The sequence below is a fragment of the Saccoglossus kowalevskii genome, chromosome 17 (assembly GCF_978046115.1).
Source record: "Saccoglossus kowalevskii chromosome 17, keSacKowa6.1, whole genome shotgun sequence".
NCBI lineage: Eukaryota > Metazoa > Hemichordata > Enteropneusta > Harrimaniidae > Saccoglossus > Saccoglossus kowalevskii.
The window spans coordinates 23,849,861-23,873,095 of NC_140657.1; the positions used below are offsets into that span (position 1 = coordinate 23,849,861).

General features: G+C 34.6%; 3 protein-coding genes across 4 annotated transcripts in view; 1 reads left to right on the plus strand and 2 right to left on the minus strand.

The window, feature by feature from the left end:
- Positions 1–2,070: 2,070 nt before the first annotated feature.
- LOC100376228 (spliceosome RNA helicase DDX39B) lies at positions 2,071–11,138 on the minus strand. Its single transcript, XM_002738580.3, has 10 exons — positions 10,998–11,138; positions 10,217–10,441; positions 9,347–9,474; positions 8,872–9,148; positions 8,376–8,494; positions 6,644–6,775; positions 4,183–4,292; positions 3,915–4,059; positions 3,461–3,608; positions 2,071–2,467 (listed from the first exon to the last, which is right to left on the minus strand). The coding sequence occupies exons 2-10, from the start codon at positions 10,431–10,433 to the stop codon at positions 2,454–2,456; spliced, it is 1,290 nt and encodes a 429-aa protein (XP_002738626.1). The 5' UTR covers positions 10,434–10,441; positions 10,998–11,138; the 3' UTR covers positions 2,071–2,453.
- A 506-nt stretch (positions 11,139–11,644) lies between these two features.
- Positions 11,645–16,934, plus strand: LOC100377390 (bublin coiled-coil protein-like). The gene is made up of 2 exons (XM_002738588.4): positions 11,645–11,847; positions 16,059–16,934. Exons 1-2 carry the CDS (start codon positions 11,721–11,723, stop codon positions 16,214–16,216), a joined length of 285 nt encoding a protein of 94 aa, XP_002738634.1. The 5' UTR covers positions 11,645–11,720; the 3' UTR covers positions 16,217–16,934.
- Positions 16,935–17,734: 800 nt separating this feature from the next.
- LOC102801870 (suppressor APC domain-containing protein 2-like) overlaps positions 17,735–23,235 on the minus strand; it is a 31,173-nt gene continuing 25,672 nt past the window's right edge. For both annotated transcript variants that reach the window (XM_085492322.1, XM_085492321.1), the window contains one exon: positions 17,735–22,971. In XM_085492322.1, the coding sequence (XP_085348448.1) occupies positions 22,840–22,971 (132 nt within the window). In that variant the 3' untranslated portion in view covers positions 17,735–22,839. The remainder of the gene's footprint in view (positions 22,972–23,235) is intronic.

Below are 23,235 nucleotides of genomic sequence, written 5' to 3' on the forward strand. Positions count from 1 at the left end.
ATATGAACTGCCTTATTATATTCATTGTGTGACTACTTCATTATTTGAAAAGTAAAAAAAAAACACCCTCTATGAATAGCTATCATGTTGCAAGCTCTGCTTTGTATGCAATTCAACTTAAATAGTTAGTTGGTGTCCAGTGGAGGGAGAAGTCAACAGTACTGTTGCCTCCTGATGAGAATCTACATCTTCAAACATTTCAATCTTTGTTTTTGAAATGCGTTTGTAAATTAGTATTATAAAAGCTTATCATTCTGTTTTAATAGCTGAAACAAATTCCTGTGAATTTTCATTTGTCAAATGAACTGATTGTCAAATACAGAATACATAATTTTGAGTACAATTTTCTTTTCAAAATGTGGATGCAACGTTTTGCTTGATATGTATTTTTATGTATTATGTAGGAGTGCTTATATTGATTTTCTGACATCTTGTTTTCTGTAAAGATTTTATTGTTAGGTTTGCAAATGTGTATCAGACTGTGCAAAAACTCTCCATGAGTTGGTTTTGAAACCCAGTCTAGTATTCCCATGGGATTTGGGAGATACATTACCAAGGATATAATTACAAGATAACTGAATTGCTTCATTGAAGACATACAACAATGCATGTTTCCACTGAGATCAGTGACCATTGAATGTGTATCACCAGTGATGAATCAAAAAGAAACAGTCAAAATATTTTATCAGATTTTCTCAATTTTTGCACATTTTCATACAGGACATCTGTCATTCTTAATCAGGGAAGCTTTATACTGATGAATAAGGTGACCAAGATTGATAAAGTTTGGAATAAAATTAGTAACGACGACAGAAATTTTTCCCTTAATATACCTTCCATCTTTTATGGTACGGGCAAGGTAAAAACTGGTGCAAGTGTTTTTTGAGACAGTGCTCGGACTCCAGCAAACTGTTGACAGTAACCATTTTTTTTTCTTCACCGTGATCATGGCAAGTTACGATTATTCATGGAGAATGCAGAGCCACGTTGATATTTCACTCTAGTGCTATTGCTATAAATGTTTTCACCAACTTTTATCAATGACAAGTTACGTAAATAGTATGCATTTCGAGAAACCAGTCTGTGTGTATGCGCGGTTTGAAATGGAACATTTTTGAACACAATAAAATCACCCGTAAAACTCTGGCTCAAGCAAGAAATTGTGGCGCGATCTGGTTGTCGGTCGAATTGTTTTTCAATAGACATAATTTTAGAGCCTGTATTTTTTCAATGTGATGTTTCTAAGTTTTGTCAAGAATTATTCTGTAAAGAAAACGCTGAAATTATTTCATCTGTTTGTAAAAGGGACGTTGTTTGATGATGGCCTCCCAATCAATGACGACCGACTTTAAATCAAAACATTCCATCCAGATGGAACGGCACTCTCTTGCCAATCCCACTGATGTATTTCTATGGGATCTGCGCAACGGCTACAGAACGCAGCTCGTATAGTCTGTGAAAACAGCTAAAGTTGAGGAAACCGTTCAAACTTAATTCGGAGCAACCAAATTTATAGGTACATACGTGCGCTTTATAGTATGCATTCAGAGCTTTGGGTTTTAACAGCACCTCGTGAACAGGACATTCTCTAACTAATTGTCACATGGTAGAGCATTATCCTGATACAGCTAGTCTGACTGGCCATCGAGATGCAGAGTTGAGACTTGTCAATTTTAGAAGCAGTTGCCATCTTTTGACGTTTATGGGGAATGTTGTGTGCAACTAACCTGGAGTTCGAAATGCATTTTAAAAATTTCTATCTACCAGGAAAAATTTTCAACATTATTCACGAGTTGAAAATACAGTGAAACATTAACATGCAATGGCTTTTACACGAACACAATCATGATTGGCCAGTACACTGGGTGCTCTAAGGGCATTAAAAGTCTGATAATGCCCTGTATATTCATACAACTGAGGACTGCAGGCACCATTCATTAAATACGAGAAGGAATACACTCCACTTGTGAATTGTCCGTGTTAGATTTGAAGGTCACAATAATAACATACCGTACAAGAACATTTGTCTTAAACCAAAATTCTGATGGCATAACCAATCATGCAAATAAATGATTTGGAAATAGAAAATCTTTTATTTATCTCTAAACATCTGAAAAGTTTGGTATGACAAAAATACAATAAAAGTAGATGGTTGTCATTTTACAATAAAAAGAGGACTGATAGTTGACATGATAAATGGGTAAAACTGAGTAATCCTTTACAATTGTCATCCAAAGAGGTAGCTATACTAATCTAAGCCCGACTATTTCTTGCATAACATTGTAATAGACTTGTAATATGATTGCCACGGTAACACCCTTCTCAACTTATATTATAGAAACGATAAAAAGACAATAATATAGACAAAATGAGTGGGAATTGGCAAGACTCATCCCAAGGTTTTAAAAAAACAAACAAAACATCAAAAGCATCATGTTTCCAAGGCAATGTAATCAACGCTGTTCAACTGAAATAAAAGAAAAAAGTACATTATTAGACCACAAATTAAGTGTGAGTGGACATTTGGCAATTTTAGTTGATGCAATGGTAAAACATTATCTCTATTATAAATAGTATATTTAATGCAATAGGCATTGGTTTTGTTTTTTGCATGCAAACACTCAATGTCATATTTGCCATGTTTTTTTCAGAACACGAATTGACCTGTAAGTGTTCTTCGACCTGATAGGTCAAGTCGCCAATTAACCAATGGTAATGCCAGATAGCACCAACATGTCGAAATTACCATAGCTCATTTAAATATGTTGACAGTTCAGCAACCTCGTGGCTAATGCTGAAGAGATTTACCGATGTTGAAGCAAGATCTTTTGGCTTTGGGTGGGAGGAAATGGCATGATTTTTTTTTTTTAAATCAAGGAATTAGTAAGTTTCAACACTTTTGCAGTGACAACAGGTCACTGACTCAGCAATCTGTTGACACTGCAAAAGTGTTATATTTCTCTTCAATGCTCAGTTTATCTTTGGGATGAAAAAAGTTTACACATTCACGCTAGCCATTAACCTTGTATTCTTGAAAAGGAGTCAATGACTACGAAGAACCAAAATTAGACTTCAGGGAAGATCAAAATGTTAAATAATTATGCTTAAATTAGAAATTTTACGATAAGACTCATTTCAACCATAAACACCTGTTAAAGCATGAGCAGCTAATAGAGCAAACATAGTGTTCTATATCATTTGCATGATGGGCAAGGTTTTTCTACAGTTGCTATGTTTTACAGTTACAGGTAATACAGCAAATACTGTAAGTAAATAAATTATACTTTCTTGCATGCATGTATGCATTCATTTACCTGTACTGTATGTGCAAGTACATTTAAAAATTGTTGCCCATACACTGGGTGTGGATCAGGGTGTCGCACTTAGCAGAGTAGCTGATACGATGCGATCTATTGAAAGTAAGCCTCCAAGGCAATACAAACATTACACGTATACTTACTGTATGATGTGATGTCAATCTCATCTGGCAGTTCTCCGATATTAACTTCAAATCTATCTTGCACTTCATTTAATATTTTGGCATCATTTTCATCTGATACAAACGTTATTGCCAAGCCCTTAGTACCAAATCGACCAGCACGGGCAACCTGACAAAACACAAACGACGTTACTAATCATGCAAGAATTTTCAAATAAAAATCTGTAAATTTAATTAAATTCAAATCATCAATTGGGTTTTAATTTCACAATTTAAGAAGAACTTCAGAAATTTTATCAAACAGTGACTCATGTTTTGGCTGAATATTTTATTTTTGGTTGAAAATGTAATTACAAGTATTTTACTTTTATCAGAAAAATTTGGCATAATAATTGCATCATGAATATTAGTATAGGCCCTGTATAATGTAACCTTCATATGCAAGACAGCATATATACAAGAAAATATTACTCACCCTATGTAGATATGTGTTGGAATCTTCTGGCATATCATAATTAAATACTATATTAACTCTTTCAATATCCATACCACGGCCAAATAAGTTAGTTGCCACAAGAATTCTTTTCTGGAAGTCCTTGAACTGTTGGTATCTGGCCAATCTATAATAGACAAACAAAATTCATACAAATAAAAAATATACAGGCCTCAAAAAAGCACGAGTTTTGCAGTTAGAATGAAGAACAATATTGGAACTTGGTACAACAGAGAAGCACATTTATTACCTTTCTTCTTGATTCATAGCACGATGAATGGCAATGGCTGGGAAATTCTGTTCTACCAATAGTTGTGATAAAGCTATACAACGCTGAACAGACTTCACAAATATCACCACCTAAAACCAAAATGTCCACAAGTTAATATATCTACTATGCAAGATGACCGGGGAATCATTTAACTTGTTAGAAAAGGTTGCATGGTGCCACAAAAAGTGGTGCAGCTAATTTTATACATGAACAATTTTAAAGAACGCTTTATTGTCCTAATAACGCAATGCAAGTTTCATGCAAACAAATTTTGTATTGTGTGATTGCTGTACACAAACTAGGATGTGAAGTTCTTTATTTTTATTTAGTATTAATTTTCGGCATCTTTATCGAGAGAATGAAAATAAAATCAAGTAAAAAAAATGTTTTCAGTAAAAAGTCCAGCTAAATTGAAGTATTTTAGAGTAATGTCCGATGTTCACTTGAAAAGTTATGATAACGCAAGATATCCTTTAAATTCTGGAGGGAGCCACAATGACCACTAAATTCTATGTACCGCAGGCCACCAATACTGCAGATGTGCTGTTAATCGAGTGAATATGGTACACGTCTACATGATCAAGACTATTAGTACCAATATACAAGACCATTGAAGTTAAAGCGGGGGAGTTATCACCTGTGCATGCGTCAGATGGCCATAGCGTGTCATTGTTTACAAACAAGCGTCTCCCATGAGCCTTTGCGTGTTAGCGCACATTGTTATCGTCGCCTGGGACTCGATTCCCATGCGCACACAGGCGATGACCCTCCCGCTTTAACACGTAAATTACAACTATAGCACTACATCACAAAAAGCTAACCAGAGTTGTTATAGGTACGATGTATACAATTTGCCCTGTGCAAAATACATCGCTGCCCTCAATGTCAGTAATCTAAAATACTGTAAAATATTTTGGCTAGAATTAATTTTCCCTAAAAAGACATTTTTAGTGTTTTGTATGGAATTTATTTTCACTGATTTTTGAATAGACCAATGTAAAATGTACTTGTCAACGCCAGCCGGGGTAGCCCCAATGTGATGCTGTACTTGAATTGACTGTACAACAAAACCGCAAAACTTTCCCAGCAAGAACATCTTTTTACTCCAGTCAAATTAGTGCCAGTTAGAAGCTACCTATGCTGAGAGAACTGATAATTAGCCTAAAAAGGATACATTATTGGTCAGTGTGCCATTTTTCTCTTATTAATTCTCACACTGCATCCTCTTGATGAATTACTGAAACTTAAAATATGTGCCCCAAATAAAAAACATTTTAGCAAAAAAACTTTATTTGTAAGGCCGGAAAAAGTGAACATTGTTTTTTGTTCTTGCCGCAGCAGCAAACACGAGCTAAAAATCTATATTTTGTTTTAGACACCCATCCCTCCACACATGGCAAGACATGTACAAGGTAGTGTAGGGTGGATTACAATAACCAAACATGGGTCCTCAAGACGGAAACAAATTAATTAACCTACGAGTTTCACCTTCTAAACATTCACTTTATGATGCAGGTCAGTACAATGGCAAGTTGTGTTACTCTCACTCATAGTACAAGTATAATGCAGTAACTACATGCATCTTTGTGTATTCAATAGACTGCATTATAAAACTAAAGTACAATGTTCTAGTATTTTTCAACTCCAAAAGTATTTTTTGTAAGACCAGAGCAAAATTGTTGCATCTGCTGGATCACATTTGTTTTTATTCACGCCAAAAAATTACCAGACTATTGCCGACGATGTGAGCAGTGACTCTCACAAAGAAATCTCTGACTGGCATTAAGTCATTGTTTACAATCGACGATAGTCTGCTTTCAATGCAAAGATTTTTCAGAATCGCCTGCGTTTTCAGGTCATTTAAAGAATACTCAAGATGCATACAACTAGCATAAACAATACAAAATGTTAATAACGCTATTGTTTTATGAAGTGAGCTATATTGTTCATCCAAAACTGGGAAAAAGCATGCAAACTCGCCAGGAAATACTCACAAATTACTTCATATACAATCAAACGCGTGTATGGCAACCACACAAGAGACTTTATTAAATTGATCCTTATAGACAGGTGGTCTTTATATAGATGTTGAGTTATTTTTCATGGATTACAAGCTTGTACATTCAACACAATATTTATCTAACGAGACTGTGGTACTGTGAAAAAACTGTTTTATGAACAGAATGCTAATTATGTTGGTCTCTAAAAGTTAAATTTGTGGTGGACACTGGTTGCTCATGTTATGCTTTGGGACTGCCTAAAAGTGATCAGTACAGGCAAGTGTGGTTACTTACACAGGTTGGATTGTATTTGGTTATAGCTTGGCACATTTTTTGTTATTTTAACCTCTGCATCATTACAATACACATGCACAAATACATAGAAATCTTATTAGAAGCAAACACATTAAACTTATTAGAAGCCTAAAACTCTGTTGTACCTGATTGAATTCCAAAACATCCAGCAAATCAAACAACTTTCTGTTCTTCTCATTGTCTTTAAGCTTACAGTAGTATTGTTGCAGACCATGCAATGTAAGTTTGGTCTCGTCATCAACATACACTTCCATTGGCTATAGGGGATAAAATCATATACAACATGAAAGTCATATGTGCTTTACACGTAGCACATTTTTAGTAGTTCGGTCTATTTTAGTAAAAAAAGGTCTAAATGAGTTTGGGCAATTTTTTTCCTCTAAAGAGTCTCAAAGAAGCAAGTTTATTTCAGGTGGTAATAATATTTGTATTGAGTACAGTCACAAATTATTGCATACTGCCAGAAACTTGCGTCTTTAAGATTTCTGGTCTAAATGCAATTCTGTTTTGAATTAGGCAGTGTGCTCTCAAAATACCCAGGCCATTTTGTGGAGTTGAGTGCTTATAAATTATTATTCAATAATCCAGGGCTTGAACTTCTCAGAAATCAAAGGCAATCACCTAGACACCAAACAAATTCACCTTGGCCATTGAAGCAATTTTATAAATTTGGCCTTCAAAATTGGTGCTCTGCGAAGTTCAAGCCCTGATAGCCCATTAGTTAAAGTATACAGGGTGCAATTCCATCTGGGCAGCAACTGCTCAATTCCAAGTATGGGGTGCCTGGTACTTGGTGATAGCTCCAGATTACACATACAAGAGGTTGACTGCAGGAGTTGAAGCAGTGGATGGCAACTGTTGACAGCGACTTGTTCATCCAAGCTTGAATCAAACATTACTGCTCTCATGTTGAATCCAACAGGCAGCATTCTTGATGACTGAGATGATGGTATCACTTGTATTGTGGTAGTTAGCTTTGCATTCAGGTGGTTATACGTACAAGGCAAGATCTCTGGCGGGCAGGCTAGCCACGTAACATTGATGGATACTCAGGCTGACACGGTAACAAACTTAAAACTTTATATGCGAGGATTTAGCTCATTCACAGGCGAAGTATGCGGAGCAGACACTAGAGTCCCTTAATGACTGACCAAAAGGCCAACTAGCGATTTTTTTTTGCAGGGAATACTGATATACTGCAATATTGAATCTTCCATGTCGCAACTCATACTGGTTTCAGCGGTTTCCACTGACGATAATATATTGAGAGTTCACAAATATTGAAGAACTAAGTGACGTTAAAATTTGGCGACATTACATGAAGACTTTCCACTGGTGGCAATGAATTATTTTTACCTAACTGACGATCTCCACTATCTCAAACTACAGGACCAGGACAGGGGGTGAAACTTATTTATTTTTCCTCGAAATAAAATGTGGGTTAATCTAACTGGCGCATGAAATATGTAGATATAATGCTTTCCTAGCTGCTGATCAGTGATGGCAACTGATCTCTCATCTTCATTGTAGTACTATACGATTAAATTCCCTAACAGTCCGATATATCAAGAGAGAAAATTAACATTTCCGAACATAAACCAACATTTCCTGCAACTCCGACCGACGACGTAGCTTATCCATCCATAATGCTGCACTGATCTACAGATTGCCTTGCCTTGCCTGCCATTGCTACTGCCACAACAGACATGCTCAACTTCACAGCCTGGAGCATGATCACCACCCAACTTAGCTTAGCTCATCAGGATGAACCCCAGGACATTCTCAACCACTAACAGGTTGGTTGTCACCATACGCTACCAGATCACAGCATGAAATAATAAAGGATTTTCTATTTACATCTTGCATGAATTTCTTGCAGATAGGTCGGATATCTTTGCTGAGTGTAGCGCTGAACATCATGACTTGCTTCTCGTGAGGTGTCTGACGAAATATGTCTTGTACATCCCGACGCATATCTAACAAAATAAGAAATTACAATTGTTAGCATTTTTTTTCAAAGTGTTCTTAATTGATTTATGTATATATAGCTCCAGGACTTGGAATAGATAATTCAATTTATTATAATCAGGACATTTTAAAAAGTTTGAGCATATAACACGTAAAATCTGTATTAGAAGCCGCATCCCTAATAGAAGTTTCACCCATTTTTTTTGAACAACTGAGAACCAAAAAGAATCACAATTTCTCATATGTGTAATAGATGCTCTAATAGAAGACTCATCCCCTCCTTTGAATTGTACCATTTTAATAGAAGCCGCGGCTTCTAATACAGATTTTACAATTCAACAAAAGCCAAACATGCAACAACCTAAACAAACTCGTTAGAACTTACCAAGCTGTTCTAGCATCTTATCACATTCATCTAGAATGAAATGCTTGACATGTTTCAGACTCAGTGTCTTGTTTCTTCCCAAAGCCAGCAAACGTCCCGGGGTTCCTACCACAATGTGAGGACAGTTGTTTTTCAACGTCTGTTCATCTTTCTTGATGTTGATACCACCAAAGAACACTCCAACCTTGATTGTTGGCATGTACTTTGAGAACCTCTCATACTCCTTGGCAATTTGAAATGCCAACTCACGAGTATGACAGAGTACAAGGACAGAAACCTGAAAGAGACAGGAAATTTGAAGGAATGATCTTGGGTAGAAGTTCTGATGACTAATTCTAGCTATTACGTCTGGAATTTGTCCTTTCAACCAGTGAAGGAACTTGTTTGGACCACCCAACCTAGATCGTGCCACACGCAAACTGGTAATATCTAATGTTAAGCACATAATTATGTGATTTCAAATGTTATTAATTACCTGTCCATCAACGGGTTCTATTTGTTGCAGAGTAGCCAGTACAAAAACTGCAGTTTTTCCCATACCACTCTTAGCCTGGCATAACACGTCCATACTCAAGATGGCTTGAGGAATACACTCGTGTTGAACTGCAAACAAAAGATAGGTATAATAACCATGAATTCAATTGCATGTAATCTATGTGTTCTCTGTGGCTTGCTATGGGGGAAGCTGTTAAATTTGTGATTGCACCAGGAAATCACGGACATCATTGTTTATGTTGTTGATCACCCTGGCCTTCCCCATTGTAATGTTAATCCAGTAAGTAACTTTACTGGAGTTTAGCTTAACAGGAGGTCCCCATTTAAAGTTGTATTTCCTTTTTGTTATTATGTACAGAAAACATCTTGCCTTCAAGAGCTTTGGGTCTGAGTAATCTTATCTACCAGAATCCTGAAATTTAATTTAGAAGTGCATCCCAAAATACAGTGAAGGTCTCTAAACATTTTTCATATGTATATTTTTATAATGGATGTTAGAATTAAAATTGATCAATCCAGAAATAACACTGACATCACTGTTAGTTCAACACTATCCAAACATCAAGTTGGCATGCATTACAGGAGTGCTGTGTTGTTGTGCTAATCACTCAAACATTTGAATGAAAGTTGTTGGTCTTGAATGAACAATAAAAACTAGTTTTACTCTGTGATTAGACAATGGGACTTTGTTTCTCAAGTGTAGGGAAGTTTTAGTGCTTTAATATCACAGGAATTGTCACCAAATTTGTTCAACATTTTTCATGTCGATTGCAATACTCAGCGAAAGGTGTTCTGCATACAATACAAATAGAAAAGCAACTTTTAGATATATATATTTATGTGTATGTACCTTCTGACGGATGTTCAAAACCACAATCAACAATAGCACGCAACAACTCTGGTTTGAGAAGGAAATCACGAAATCCTGAACTGTGAATGGAAACGTAGTTTCCTTTCACATCTTTCTTCTTGTCCCCATCACCCCCTGTCTCTTGAGTAGTTTCTTGTTGTTCTTCCTCATCATAATCCAACAACTCTTCCTCTTGAATGTTGTTTTCTTCAGTCATCTTGAAATCTGTATACATAAAAAAAAAATTAAATTGGTACAACGGTTTTTCACAAACACTCATTAAGTGCATGTTTATACGTTCCCAAACATGATTTAACTGATCCACCAAACTTGGTGAAATTTTTTTGGAAAACTACGAAGTCGGACACGATTTTATAGTAAATATAAATAATAAATATTACAAATGTTGTATTTCAATCTTATTACCTCGTGCTAAATCAAGCTACGCTGAATATAGTAAATATTAACGCGTCCTCAGAGGTCAGTCAAAAAGGTTAATTAGATGTCTTTTGTAGCAAGTTATAATAGCACGTTCTGACTAAAATACTATTCCACGCTAAACTGAATTGCATACATGCCCGGTGTTCGACAATAAACATCATTATGAGTTGGTTTCGCGGTTGAAAATATCCTTTCGATATGAAAACTATCGGCTTTTTAAACTACGGTGACGCCATCTTTGTTTTGTTACTCGAATTCGTCATATTCACAATACACACGGACACTGAAAATATCTACATTATTATACAGAAATATATATTCAAATTAACATTAACCCTACCTTAGATATACCAACTGTGTATTGGAAGGTTTTTAGTAAGTGAAAAACTTTAAAAAGGCCCGATGATAGTAGATTTCTTACTGATATAAGCGTTGGTCACAGTGCCAGGAAAACAATGGCGAACAGCAGAATCCTCAAAACAAGGGCAGGCGGGCGAATCCACTAAATAGTGGGTTAATGTTCAGAGCTCGTTAAAGTGCGCGTCCGAAATACTCAAATAAATATATTATCTAAGTGGTGTAAAACTAAAATTCAATCTAATTTACTTAAAGCCGAGTTGAATTGAACAGCATATTTTATTGTATGTAATTTTAAACGAGTTGCAAAAAAATAATTAACACGTCGTTTCCGCTGTAAAAGTGGTATTGCCCACTAATACCTTTTGTGTAAGATGATTCATGATTGGACAATGTGTATTTAGATTTTATGTGATTTTATCGTATATATTCATTTTTTCTTGAAATATATGAGCAGCAGGTACAAACTTGTTCCGTAAAAATTATTCATTGTTACTGTTTTGGTTATCGAACTAATGACCATTAACATAAAACTGCTCAAGAGGTATTCAGTTAGTTGCCAAGCGACCCAATCACAGGCTTTCTTACATAGCAGTTAATTCGACCGCGAATTGAAATAATAACAATAACGCGATCTCGTACCCACGTCCACGCGAGAATTTGCCGAGAGGTCAGGGTTCAAATTTATTTACACAGAAAAGGGAGTATGGCAAATGAACGACATAAAAACCACGATTCAGGAGAGAACAGTGGTTCGAAAGAAAGTGGAAATGCATTTAATTTATATGGCGAAAACTTTGCACCACCAGACTTGCAGGCTAGCGAAACACACGGTAAGTTTCCAACGTAATCTTTTCATTTTAAAATGAGCAATCTAACAAAACCGAACAAAAGTTCAAAGAGCAAAGACATCGCTATTACAACTTAGACTAAAACAGATCTGAATAAAATACAACAAAATTATGATAAAATAAAAAATAGATAAAGTAGAATATGAATAAATAAACTTGAATCAAAACATCATCAAAATTTATGTTTTAAAATGGTGGCTCAATAAAGAGATAATGTTTTTGATAATTGATATTAACAATATACTTTTAGAAAATGTTTGTCGCCCCAAATTTTGTTACAATCATATATTATCTAATCTCTTAATCCCTAAACATCTAATAGATTTAAGTGGCAATACTAGTACATTTTGTAAATGGGTCAATACTCCAAACCTTGTCCATAAATTACTCCTTTTTTTAGTAGTTATAACATATGCATATTTTTCAAATACATATTTTAATTTCTTCATAAAGTCTTACTTTTTGTTGCATTGTTATTCATACATCTTTCTGTAAAAACAGACATATTTCCCTTCTAGTATCCATTACATTTAATTAAACAAATCACTCAATAAAAGTTCCATGTGCAAACAAATTAGGTTAACTGTTGCGAGAATAGGAGACTTTTACCCTATTTTCCTCCAGTATGCCCAAAAAATCCATGATGAATATTTTTTGGTAATGGACAAGGATATGAATTTAACTGTTGGGCAATTCTGAATGCGGACATCTCAAATAAGACATCTTTGCATTGAATCTCCATACATTCACTATACTGTATGTGCATTAGGTATTCGCTGGGTTTTAATTTCATTGTTTTCGCTGATAAGTAAAATCATGGACGTACTAGTACATCCATGGTAAAATCTGCTAAATTAAATCTACGTAAACATGTAAAATAACAATAAAACTCGTTGTTTCCTTGACAAATTTGTGAAATTAAAACACTGTGAATATTCTCAAAATAGTAATTAAATGAGTGAAAATAAATAGTTTTACAGTATGCGGACTGATAACATGTACATGTATACGAGAGTCAACACACAACAACAATGATATAGAAATCACATATATATATACTACTGTAAAATGACTTTTACTGGGTTTAAATTTCGCTGATTAACCATTTCAGGCATATTCAGTGGATTTTAAATTCACGGTTTTATCATTTAGATAACGTGTTCTATGCTAAATTTTACATATTCACTGGGTTTTAATTTAGCGCAATAGAAAATAAGCATCAGGGAAATAAGCAAAATTAAAATAATTTTAGAATTTAGAATAATTAATCCTTTTACAGTAAACAACACTTAGTTAGCTAGACCAACATTGTTTGTCTGCAGTTTAGATTTAGCGTCTTCTGGTCACAGTTACGTAACCTTTCATTCTTCTCTTCAAAAACATGAGATACTTGGCTGGAACATTATACTGTACAGAGCTTAATTATATGCTTGCTGTTATTTTTTGTTTATTTTGCTGGTGGTTCAATGTGCTAAATTAAACCACTGTGAATATTCCAAGATAACAATAGAATGTAATGTTTCCTTACTAATCAGCAAAATTATAACCTTGTGAATATCGTGGTAACATCTAACTGCTGAAATTACACCCAGTGAATATTTCTCCGCTTGCAGTACCTAAAAAATTCTAGATGGGGGTTCAGATGAAAATACACTGAAGTCAACAAAACAAAATTTAAATATTCATAAACTTGTGCAGTGACATCACAGATTTGGTGGGACAAGGGGAAATTTTTGAAAAATAATTACCGAAGTTGTCATAGTCTGTTTGATTGATGTGCGACTGACTCATAGAATGATGGGCATTTGTACTCTGCCAATCCATTCATTTAGTTTGGATTTGAGACTAATTTCAAATGAAAAATGTTGGGTTTATAACTATAAAAATATTTTACAATTACAGGCCTCTAAATTGTGAACATTTTGATCACCATGGAGATTAAATTTAATTAATGGCAATTAAAAAAAAGTACCCAGGTGGCACCCTTAAAACATCTGACTGATGACTAAGCAGATTATAGAGCTTGTCAACTCTTGGTGGCATGCTTCCATCCACAATTGCACATCCACATTTTATTATGTGATACATACCGTAATTATTGTGATGAAATAACCTACAACGATCGATGCATTTTTTGGACATTGTAAGTCGGGGTGATAAACCATGCAATTTGTAGCAGAATGAGGCGATTGAAAGTGGTTCTCCCCCTGTCAGTGAATCAGTGTTGGCCAATAATGATACAAATGACATCGCATCTGAAATATCTGAATTTTAACATAATTGGTATTTCTGTGTAATTAATTGTGTATTTGTAAAACTTATAAATTCTGGCAACCAATAGTTTTTTTTTTTTCATTGGCTACTAAATTTTCCAGTTGGCCACCTACAATTTGAACTTGGTGGACAAATGACCAGTAAGGAAAAAATGAAACTTTTAGAGCTGAATTAATGTTGACCCCCAGTTTGTGGAAATAATAAAAGCCAAAGACTGTATTTAAGCAAACATTGCATATTGAATAATACATCTCTCAAGTCTGTCATTTACACTTGCATATATGTAACTAATAGAGCAAATACGGTACAGAACCAGACAATTCGAATTGACTTAAAACCATGGTTACAAGTCATGATGTATTAGTTATTAAATTAATATACTTTTTTTCCTATATTTCACATTAATCTCATCAAAAATCTGTGAAAATGAATTCCAAGCAAAATGCCCAAAAAGCCTTTTCAGCGAAAATTAATTCCAACGAAAATAAAGTGTTTCACAGTCTTCACAATTCTGTGTACTTTTTTATTCAGGGTGATGCTTTATTTTAGCTACCAGGTAGAATCTATTCACACTGAAAACTAGTTTATTGTTACCAATTGATTCATCAGTGCAATCCATAATGAATTGGTTGGTGGGTCAGGAATTATTTTCGCTGATTTGTTGTAAATCTATCGGTATATATAAAATATTTTCATGTCATTTTCACTCTGGTATCAAATGGAAATAATAATCTGCAGTAATTTATTTTCTTATTGTTGTGAGATATAGTTTTACATCTGATCCCTAGATTTATTGCGATTACATGTCTATTAGTTTTAATTAGTAAATCTTGTGTCCATGGTAACTGCACATCTAATAACTATAAATTAGGATATGACAATAGGGAGAGACAAATTAGTTTTCTCATCAAGTCACATTTTTATAAAGATGCGTGAAAATATACTGGCAACAAGTCAATTGTTGTTGGTGTCAATGTTTTTTGTGGTTTAAAGCTGTGAACTATGTTTTCTATGGTCTGTGGCAAGATGTGTTACTGTATTGTCTTCTTGAATGGTTGATATTATTTTATATAAATTTAATGTAAACAAATTCAAATTTAGTTTCCTAAAAGTTCCCTTTCTATTGTTCCTGTTGGTGAGAAAAATGTTTGTCCTATTGATGTTTCCAGCAAGATAAATTAAAAAAGTTGTTATTAGAAATAAAATTGTCATTCATTGGCTCACCATCATTTCATAGGTTTTGAAAACAATTTTTGTTTTGAAAACAATTTTTTGAAATTAGTAATCAACCATTTGATCAGATAGTAAAAACGTGGTATCCTTATTTACCTGTTAGACCTCAGACAACCAACCTATTTGTAAATTACCTGTCTCACCTAAGATGTACTTGTCTGGAACCAGTGGACAGGCCTCAATTTTTTTTAGCCAACTAGTGCAACTACTTCACAAATGGGGGAGATATAAAAAAAATTAACAAACTTTTCAGAAAATTAGAAAGTGAAATGTGTTCCTGTAGGGTACACTTTATTTCATGCAATGCATTTTCCTGATACTGTGAAAGACTTTATTTTAGCTGGAATTATTTTCGCTGAAAAGACTTTTTTGCGTGTTTTGTTTGGAGCTTATTTTCACTGATTTTTGATGAGTTGAAGGTAAAACATAGGAATAAAGCTATATTAACTGGATTTTATTTTCACTAAATCATCCCTTCAGCGAAAATATTTAAGTATTACTGGGTACATTTCTGTTGGTATTGACATGCTTTTAAATGATTCATATATTTTGAAATTACTCTTAGTCATTAGTCACAAAAGTGATAGAATTTATTGTAGTCAAATGAAATTTGCAATTGACAACTAGCGAAGGGTTTAGTAGAAGTGTCTTCTTTATTTTCTTATGATTTTTTATTTGCTTCACAGAATTTGACACACTCAACCAAACTCTGGACCAACTGGACTCTTGTTTGAGTGTATTGGAGGAGAAAAATGAAAATCTGAACAGCAAACTTCGAAATCTGTTGGACTCAAATAAAAAGGCAAGAGAAGAATTGAAAGAATTGGAGACGAAGAAATATTGAAGTTTGAGTGATTTGTGGTACAGATGGATGATTATGTGTACTCGTAACGTGCAATATTGGTGAAGATGCTATAAGATGCAAATATATAATATTTTTATGTAATAATTTATTAATCCACACGAGATAGGGGAAACCGAAAGTGAACAATTATGAAGATAACAAACCTGCTACACGGCTATACGAGTACATCAACGTTTTTTGTACAAAGCTCTTTACCTTGCCCAATCATCATTACTGGTAAATATGAAGGGAAAATGTCTGTCCACGCGAATGTCTCTGGTGTTAACTTTTTCTTGTGGTTACACCAACTCAAACAGTTTTTATCTGATCATCTTCAAACTTTCGGAAAGTTCGGAAAGAGTTCCTTTTGTACCCCCCATCCCTAACCCTACCCTCCAGCACTCCCCATTTAATTGTACATGCCCCTCCTAAGGACATCTATAGTTATCTATGGGGGCAGAGTTAAGGTTAGGGATGGGGGTACAAAAGGAACTTTTTCCCAAAGTTCAATTTTGGTATTTTTGGTATTAAATTTTGATTAGCATATGTATAATTTTCAAGATAACACATTTGTTGAACACAGAATGAAGACATTTGTAACCAGATGTTTGTAATACATGTATACCGGTACTCTACAAGATCTGTTATTAGATAGTGCAATAACCTATTGTATTGATTTAGCTGTGCTGTCTTCCTGAAATAAAGATGTGTGACTCGAGTGCTGAGTTTTTGTCATATTTGGTGGATATTGCAAATCATGTTGGGGTTGAATAGTTCATGTTCAGGACTGTGGGCTTGCCTGGCTGGCTGAATTATGTGCTTTGGGTCATGGACTTGCAAGATATAAAAAAATAATGGCCACCAGTCGGCCATATTTTAATCAGATCACATACAATAAAAGAATGTGTTGTCATCAAAACTTGTCATCAGATTTGAATTAGGTCAGTGATTGAGTAACAGTTAAAAATGACTGCTACTTTACCATATTTTATTGAATCATAATGCAATTAGTGTACATGTTGTAATGATTTGAGGCTATGATGTTTAGTTTACTTATTTGCATAATGATATTGATACATTGTATGGAATTTATTTAGACTCTGTTCCAGACCTAGCAGTTGAGCAATAAACACCTTGGCTACAAGTGCCCCTCTCCAGTGCGTTATTCTCCTCCTGGATTTGGTGACCAATACGAGCTTGGTTCACTCTACCTTTAGAAGTCTGTTCTCAGTTTACACATGTATACAAATTTTCTATGTCATAAATTTGTAGATGCATGTCTGAGGAATAACTTCAGACTAGCACAAGGACTCAAATTATTTTAATTTCGCCATGTTCACTGATGAGTAAAATTGGCTAAATTAAATCTACTTGAACATGTAAAATAGCAATAAAACTCATTGTTTCCTTTACAAATTGTGAAATGAAAACGGTGAATATGCTCAAAATGTCAAAATATATGGTTTACAGTAGTCTAAATTAACAGGAAGTGACATCCACATGACAAAATGCGAGAAGGAATATACAAATCCTGAATTTTATTCAGAAAGTTATAATTGTACAATATAAAGAGTATTCATAAACTGAATTAATCTGTCCAGGATTCCCATAATACACTGTTGGGTAGATCAGTGGAAGTGAGCAGAGATTACTCTGAACAAAACCACATATGTAGATGCATCATTGGGTAAAAAAATTAGCTCTAAATTAAGTGAAGAAAAATATTTAGTTCATCATAGTGTTTAACCTTGTACACCACCAGTTCCCTTTTTTCATCACAAAATTGTTCCATTTATAGTCTGCACTTTCCTTCAGAAGATTGAAACAAAAATAGCCACATTTTTGAGTAAAAACTGAAAATTGACTCAAATTTTATCTGTTGGCTCCAAAATTAGCATTCATTACTAGAAATTTTAAGAAAACAAGTGCAGAAAAATTTTGGCGAGATAGTCTGATGGTGAATAAATTTGGAGTTTTATCTGTATTACTAAACAAATTTCATGACTACGTTTGATTAATGAACATGGAAACAACTTGCGAAAGTTGATTTCTCGTGAGATCCTGATTATTATCATGCATTGTTATGAAAATTGTATATCCTTATCTTCTATGTCTTCGGTTATACATAAATAATAACTGCTAAGACCCGAAAAATTGCTAAATTATATTCCACAGCAGTATAATACTGTACAAATGGTCATTATCAAATTGTTCTGCATGTTGCAAAAATTTGATTTCCCGAAAAAAATAAATATACAAGACTTCAAAAGTTGAAAAATGTAGGTAGATAGTGTAGGAAAAATTATTGCTGTCATGTGTTGCGAGTTTTCACTGATTTATGATAAATTGCATGGAGTACAACAGTTGCCATATGTCGCACTGATGATATGTTTGGCATCTTTGAATTAATTCACAAATTCGCATATGTTCATATCAAGTAAATTTGTTGAGAAACTAAATTCTGATAAACAAAGCGCAAACATTGACAAAGGTTTATCAACATGCTTTTCAATGACATTCACCCCTATACTTGCGTCATCATTTAAATTAATTCCATAATAAATACTACTGTGCAGTACACTTTACTATGAATAATTTCACCAGTGAATGCACAGTGATGGTTATGAGCTACAAAATTACATTTCAGTAAGTTGATAAAAAGGCTCATTAAATGAGATTTTCTCAAATCTATGTTGCGTTCCACTTTTTATACGCCACTCCACTAACACCGAGAATCTACGCAGCATTCAACTTGCTTTGTGACTCCACTAATGGCTGGAATTTATGTTACATTTCACTTAGGTACTCGCTATTCCCGGGAGCGGAGCTCGCTTGTTTTATGATGATAAGACTCACACCACTGTATCATGCAAGTCTGGGAAATAGCGCAAACTCAACTTTGAGGTAATCAGGAACAACCAAATTTATATATGTGCTGTACATATCTTATTACCCTGTTCAGGGGAATCTCGTTACATTTTTGGCCTTTGTTTTCACCGTGATGGCAGGGAAAATGCTCAGAAGACAACATTTTTGTCAACCAACATAGCTCATTGATCAGCATGTGCAATACTGCAAAGCTTCTAGGTCTTAATGAAGTGATATGCAGCAAGTGGAACGCCACATAGATTTTGGTAAAACAAACTTCCTGAGCTATTCCTGTAATGTACTGTAGAATACTTTATTTTCGCTTGGAATTTATTTTCGCTGAAGAGATGATTCCGTGAAAATAAAATCCAGCGAATATACTTTTTTTCAATATTTGACATTCAACTCATCAAAAAGCAAAACATACAATCAAGCAATAACATCATACAAAACGCCCAAAAAGCCTTTTCAGCGAAAATTAATTAATTGATATCCACAGTATATCAGGTGGGTACATCTGTACACCTGTGAAGCATACATATACAGTACTGTTGCCATGACAAGCAAACAATGCTGATCTTGTGAATTCTTTCATTAATTTGATTAAAAACCTCATGCATCTTTCAACTGATTTTCCTAGAGTTAAAATAATATGAACAGGGAAGTAGAGTTTTTTTATCTACGAAGTTTGTCAGGTGTCCAATAATTGAGCTCATGTTCCTCATCAATAGTGTGGAGTTTTGTACTATTAAGGCTGGTCTTTGTACACAAATTTGAAACAAAATTCAAAGACCCTAGTACAATTGATGTCAATACCAGGTTTGAATGAAATTGGCCGAGACATGTTCGAGAAATAGTTGATAAAATGCATGCATTTTGGGAAAAACATGACAGCCATATGAATGAATTAAAAAAGAAACATGCATGCTTATGATTTCTACCAACGTTGACAAAAATCGGTTTGTCTCGTCAAACATGCACACACATAGAACCCAAAACAAAGGTCCTCTTTTTTGGACTGTCTGACGAGCCAAACTTGCTAGCAGTATTTCATCAATGGTTCACCTATTGTCATCTGAAGAAATAATTATATTTATGCTAATTTTATGCAAAATATTTGACCTAACAAGCGTTTCAGTATTGCTGGAAATATCAATATGCTACAAGCATAAAAATCATAAATCTGGCAGTTATATTAAACTGTAAATATACTAAGCATGCATCGCTGGCCTGCTATCAAAATATTTTTTTGGCAGATATCATTTATGTCAACTCTGAAAATCATAGCGACTAAGGCAGTTAAAAACCAAATCTCAATTTTAACTCTGAACTTTGAAATCTTATTGGCGGATTACTATCATTATAATTAATGCATCTCTTTTGCATGTTTAAAAATCTAAATATTCACTGAGATAGATACGTGTCTAGAAAAATATATTAAACTTTTGCATCTCATTTGCATAATTAATGAACACTCTTGTTTACCTCTTTGGCACTACAGAATTTTTGTTATCTTTTGGGACATAGTTCATGTATGTGTTTTTGATTCCTAACACTTCAAAATAAAATACGCAAGAAAAAAAAATCTATTTTCGGTGCAAAAATTCCTGAAAAATAAAAACCTTCCAAATGTCAGGAATTTGAATATTGTCCCAACAATTACTGCCATATTGTTCTGAATATTGTAAAATACTTTAGTTTAGCAGGAATAAATATTCGCTGAAATGACTTTTGGGGTGTTTTGTATGGAATTTATTTTCACCGATTTTTGATGAGTTGAATCTAAATATGGAAAAAAAAAGTATATTCACTGGATTTTATTTTCACTGAATCATTCCTTCAGCGAAAATCAATTCCAAGCAAAAATAAAGTATTTGACAGTAGCAACATTGCCAGCTAAGCTGTTGACTGGAGTGCTCCTTATGATTGTTACATGATTAGAACTTGTTAGTTCAAACCACTTTTACAAGGGTGCATCGTTCGGCTAAAAAATGTGCTCATGCTCATGACCTCTACGACACATGTCCTGACATTTTATACTGTGTCAGTACATACATTTTGTTTGGATATATTCACTATTTATTATATAGAAATGTATACGATTGAATGAAATAAATTGAAAGGCAATCGCATCATGATATTCTTTATATTCAACATGTCCGAGTCCCCCACTATCTGTTTGACGTCTCCTGTTGAAGTTGGTTTGACCCAACTTGTTTTAATCACGTAACGATCTCCAGGTGTGCATAGCAAACCAGTCAGCAGTGTAGTCGGCAATGTTGCTGTTTTAGTGTTCGGAACAATATAGCGGTGACAGTAGATGCTACGATGAGCAAATCACAACTCATGATGAATGCACCTGGCATACAATTAGACATGGCAAAAGGTCAACACTAGAGGGCACTGTGCACTATACCACAGCAAGTGATGTCACAAAATATACATACACATTTTAATATACCGGGTACCTTATTTGCAAAATGGCCGCCAAGACCTGGTTGAGAGCAACATAAATTGTTTTTGTCCTTTAAATAGTGTTCGATTTTCTATCATTGGGTCCACTCTTCCTAATACTGTTAATTTTTTTTATTTTTTTTTTTTTTATTTAATTTTTAACTATTTTTTTTTTTAAAAAATGTTTTTGTGCCAGGCGACAGTTCCGAACATTGAATGTCACTGTTGTCTCTCCTGACTTTTTTTGTAAGTGCTAATTGCAAGTGCTAGTGCTGACACATAGTGCATTTTGCCACAGAAGTCATTTCCTGTTTGGAACTACATGACAGGGCCGTGTGGCCATCTCTCTGTCAAATGGCAATTTTAATGCGCTATCCTGGCGTCAACCAGGCCCGGTCGAACACAAGCACCTGCGGACCTTAACCAAGGTTCCCCCAAAGTCGCATTCGTTAGTGAATGAATCTCGGCCAGTGGAATTGGCCTTCCCATTGAGTCTGTGGCACACTCACCCAGGGTAGGGGTCGACCCTTTGATGTTCAGCCTAAGGTAGGATTTGAACTCGGGTCTACCGATCATGAGTCTGATGCGACAACCACTATGCTACCAGTGACCGGCCTTCCTTCCTAATACTGTTAAATATTTTATATAAGCTGGAATTTATTATCCCTGAATAGACATTTTGAGTGTTTTGTATGGAATTTATTTTCAGTGATTTTAGAAGAGTGGAAACTAAAAGTATATTCGCTGGATTTTATTTTCACGGAATCATTCCTTCAGCGAAAATAGCGAAAATTAATTCCAAGCGAAAATAATGTATTCTACAGTACTATGGATATGTGAGTCAGGCAAATAGCAGATGCAATGACCAGCAAGAATGGAGTGTTAATTGGGGACAAAAGGCAATTTTCTCTCCCTCAACAAGATCCTGTCGGCCATTTACGAATAAGATTTATTAAAAAGTAAATACTTTTGATTTGATTAATTATGTAGGACCATGAAACCTACATCTTTTTTGATTTTGGGACCAAATATTGAAATATTACACAAAATTTTACCCTGTCATATTATAACAAATATTAACATTGTTCTCCACGCAGTTCCATCGCAATTTTTTTCATAATTATTGTCATCGACAAAGTTTACATAAATTCCGAGAACATTTCCTGTAAAAACAAGATGATTCCAAATTGTGAATACACCTTTAAAATAAAAATTCTAAAAAAAAGGTTTTGATTGTATTGATTTAACACAGTATTGTTCAAAATTTCGTAACTGTCAGCTCTCTTGTATAATTGTATAGGTCACATAAACGTGGTATTATCTGCAGAGTCCCGTGGGCGGCTGGTCTTTGCACGCACTTCAAATAATTCACGTATTAAAGCTTGTTTTTCTCTTTCCAGCTGTGTCACTTTCTCACCTTTCTCCGAGACTTCCTGAAAATTTAAAATAAATAAGATTCAGCCTTTTACAGAATGCTGATGGTCGTATCGACACACACAAATGCACAAATACATGCGCGCATGTGTGAACCTGCACAAATGCACTCTCACACACAGGATCCTCCCACCCCCACAGAAAGACCACAGCTATTATTGCAATATTAACACCAAAGCTAACAAGTGTGCCCTTTGAGCTGATATGATGCGTCACAGTATTGTTGTGATGCGTCACAGTATTGTTGTGATGCAACTCGCTTA

Coding starts and splice junctions, on each gene's coding strand:
- LOC100376228 (XM_002738580.3), bottom strand. CDS start 10,433: ATGACTGAAGAAAACAACATTCAAGAGGAAGAGTTGTTGGATTATGAT. Junction 9,149..9,346: donor TAGAACCCGTTGATGGACAG/GTAATTAATAAC, acceptor TGTCTCTTTCAG/GTTTCTGTCCTTGTACTCTG. Junction 4,060..4,182: donor GCTATGAATCAAGAAGAAAG/GTAATAAATGTG, acceptor TGTCTATTATAG/ATTGGCCAGATACCAACAGT.
- LOC100377390 (XM_002738588.4), top strand. CDS start 11,721: ATGGCAAATGAACGACATAAAAACCACGATTCAGGAGAGAACAGTGGT. Junction 11,848..16,058: donor GCAGGCTAGCGAAACACACG/GTAAGTTTCCAA, acceptor TTTGCTTCACAG/AATTTGACACACTCAACCAA.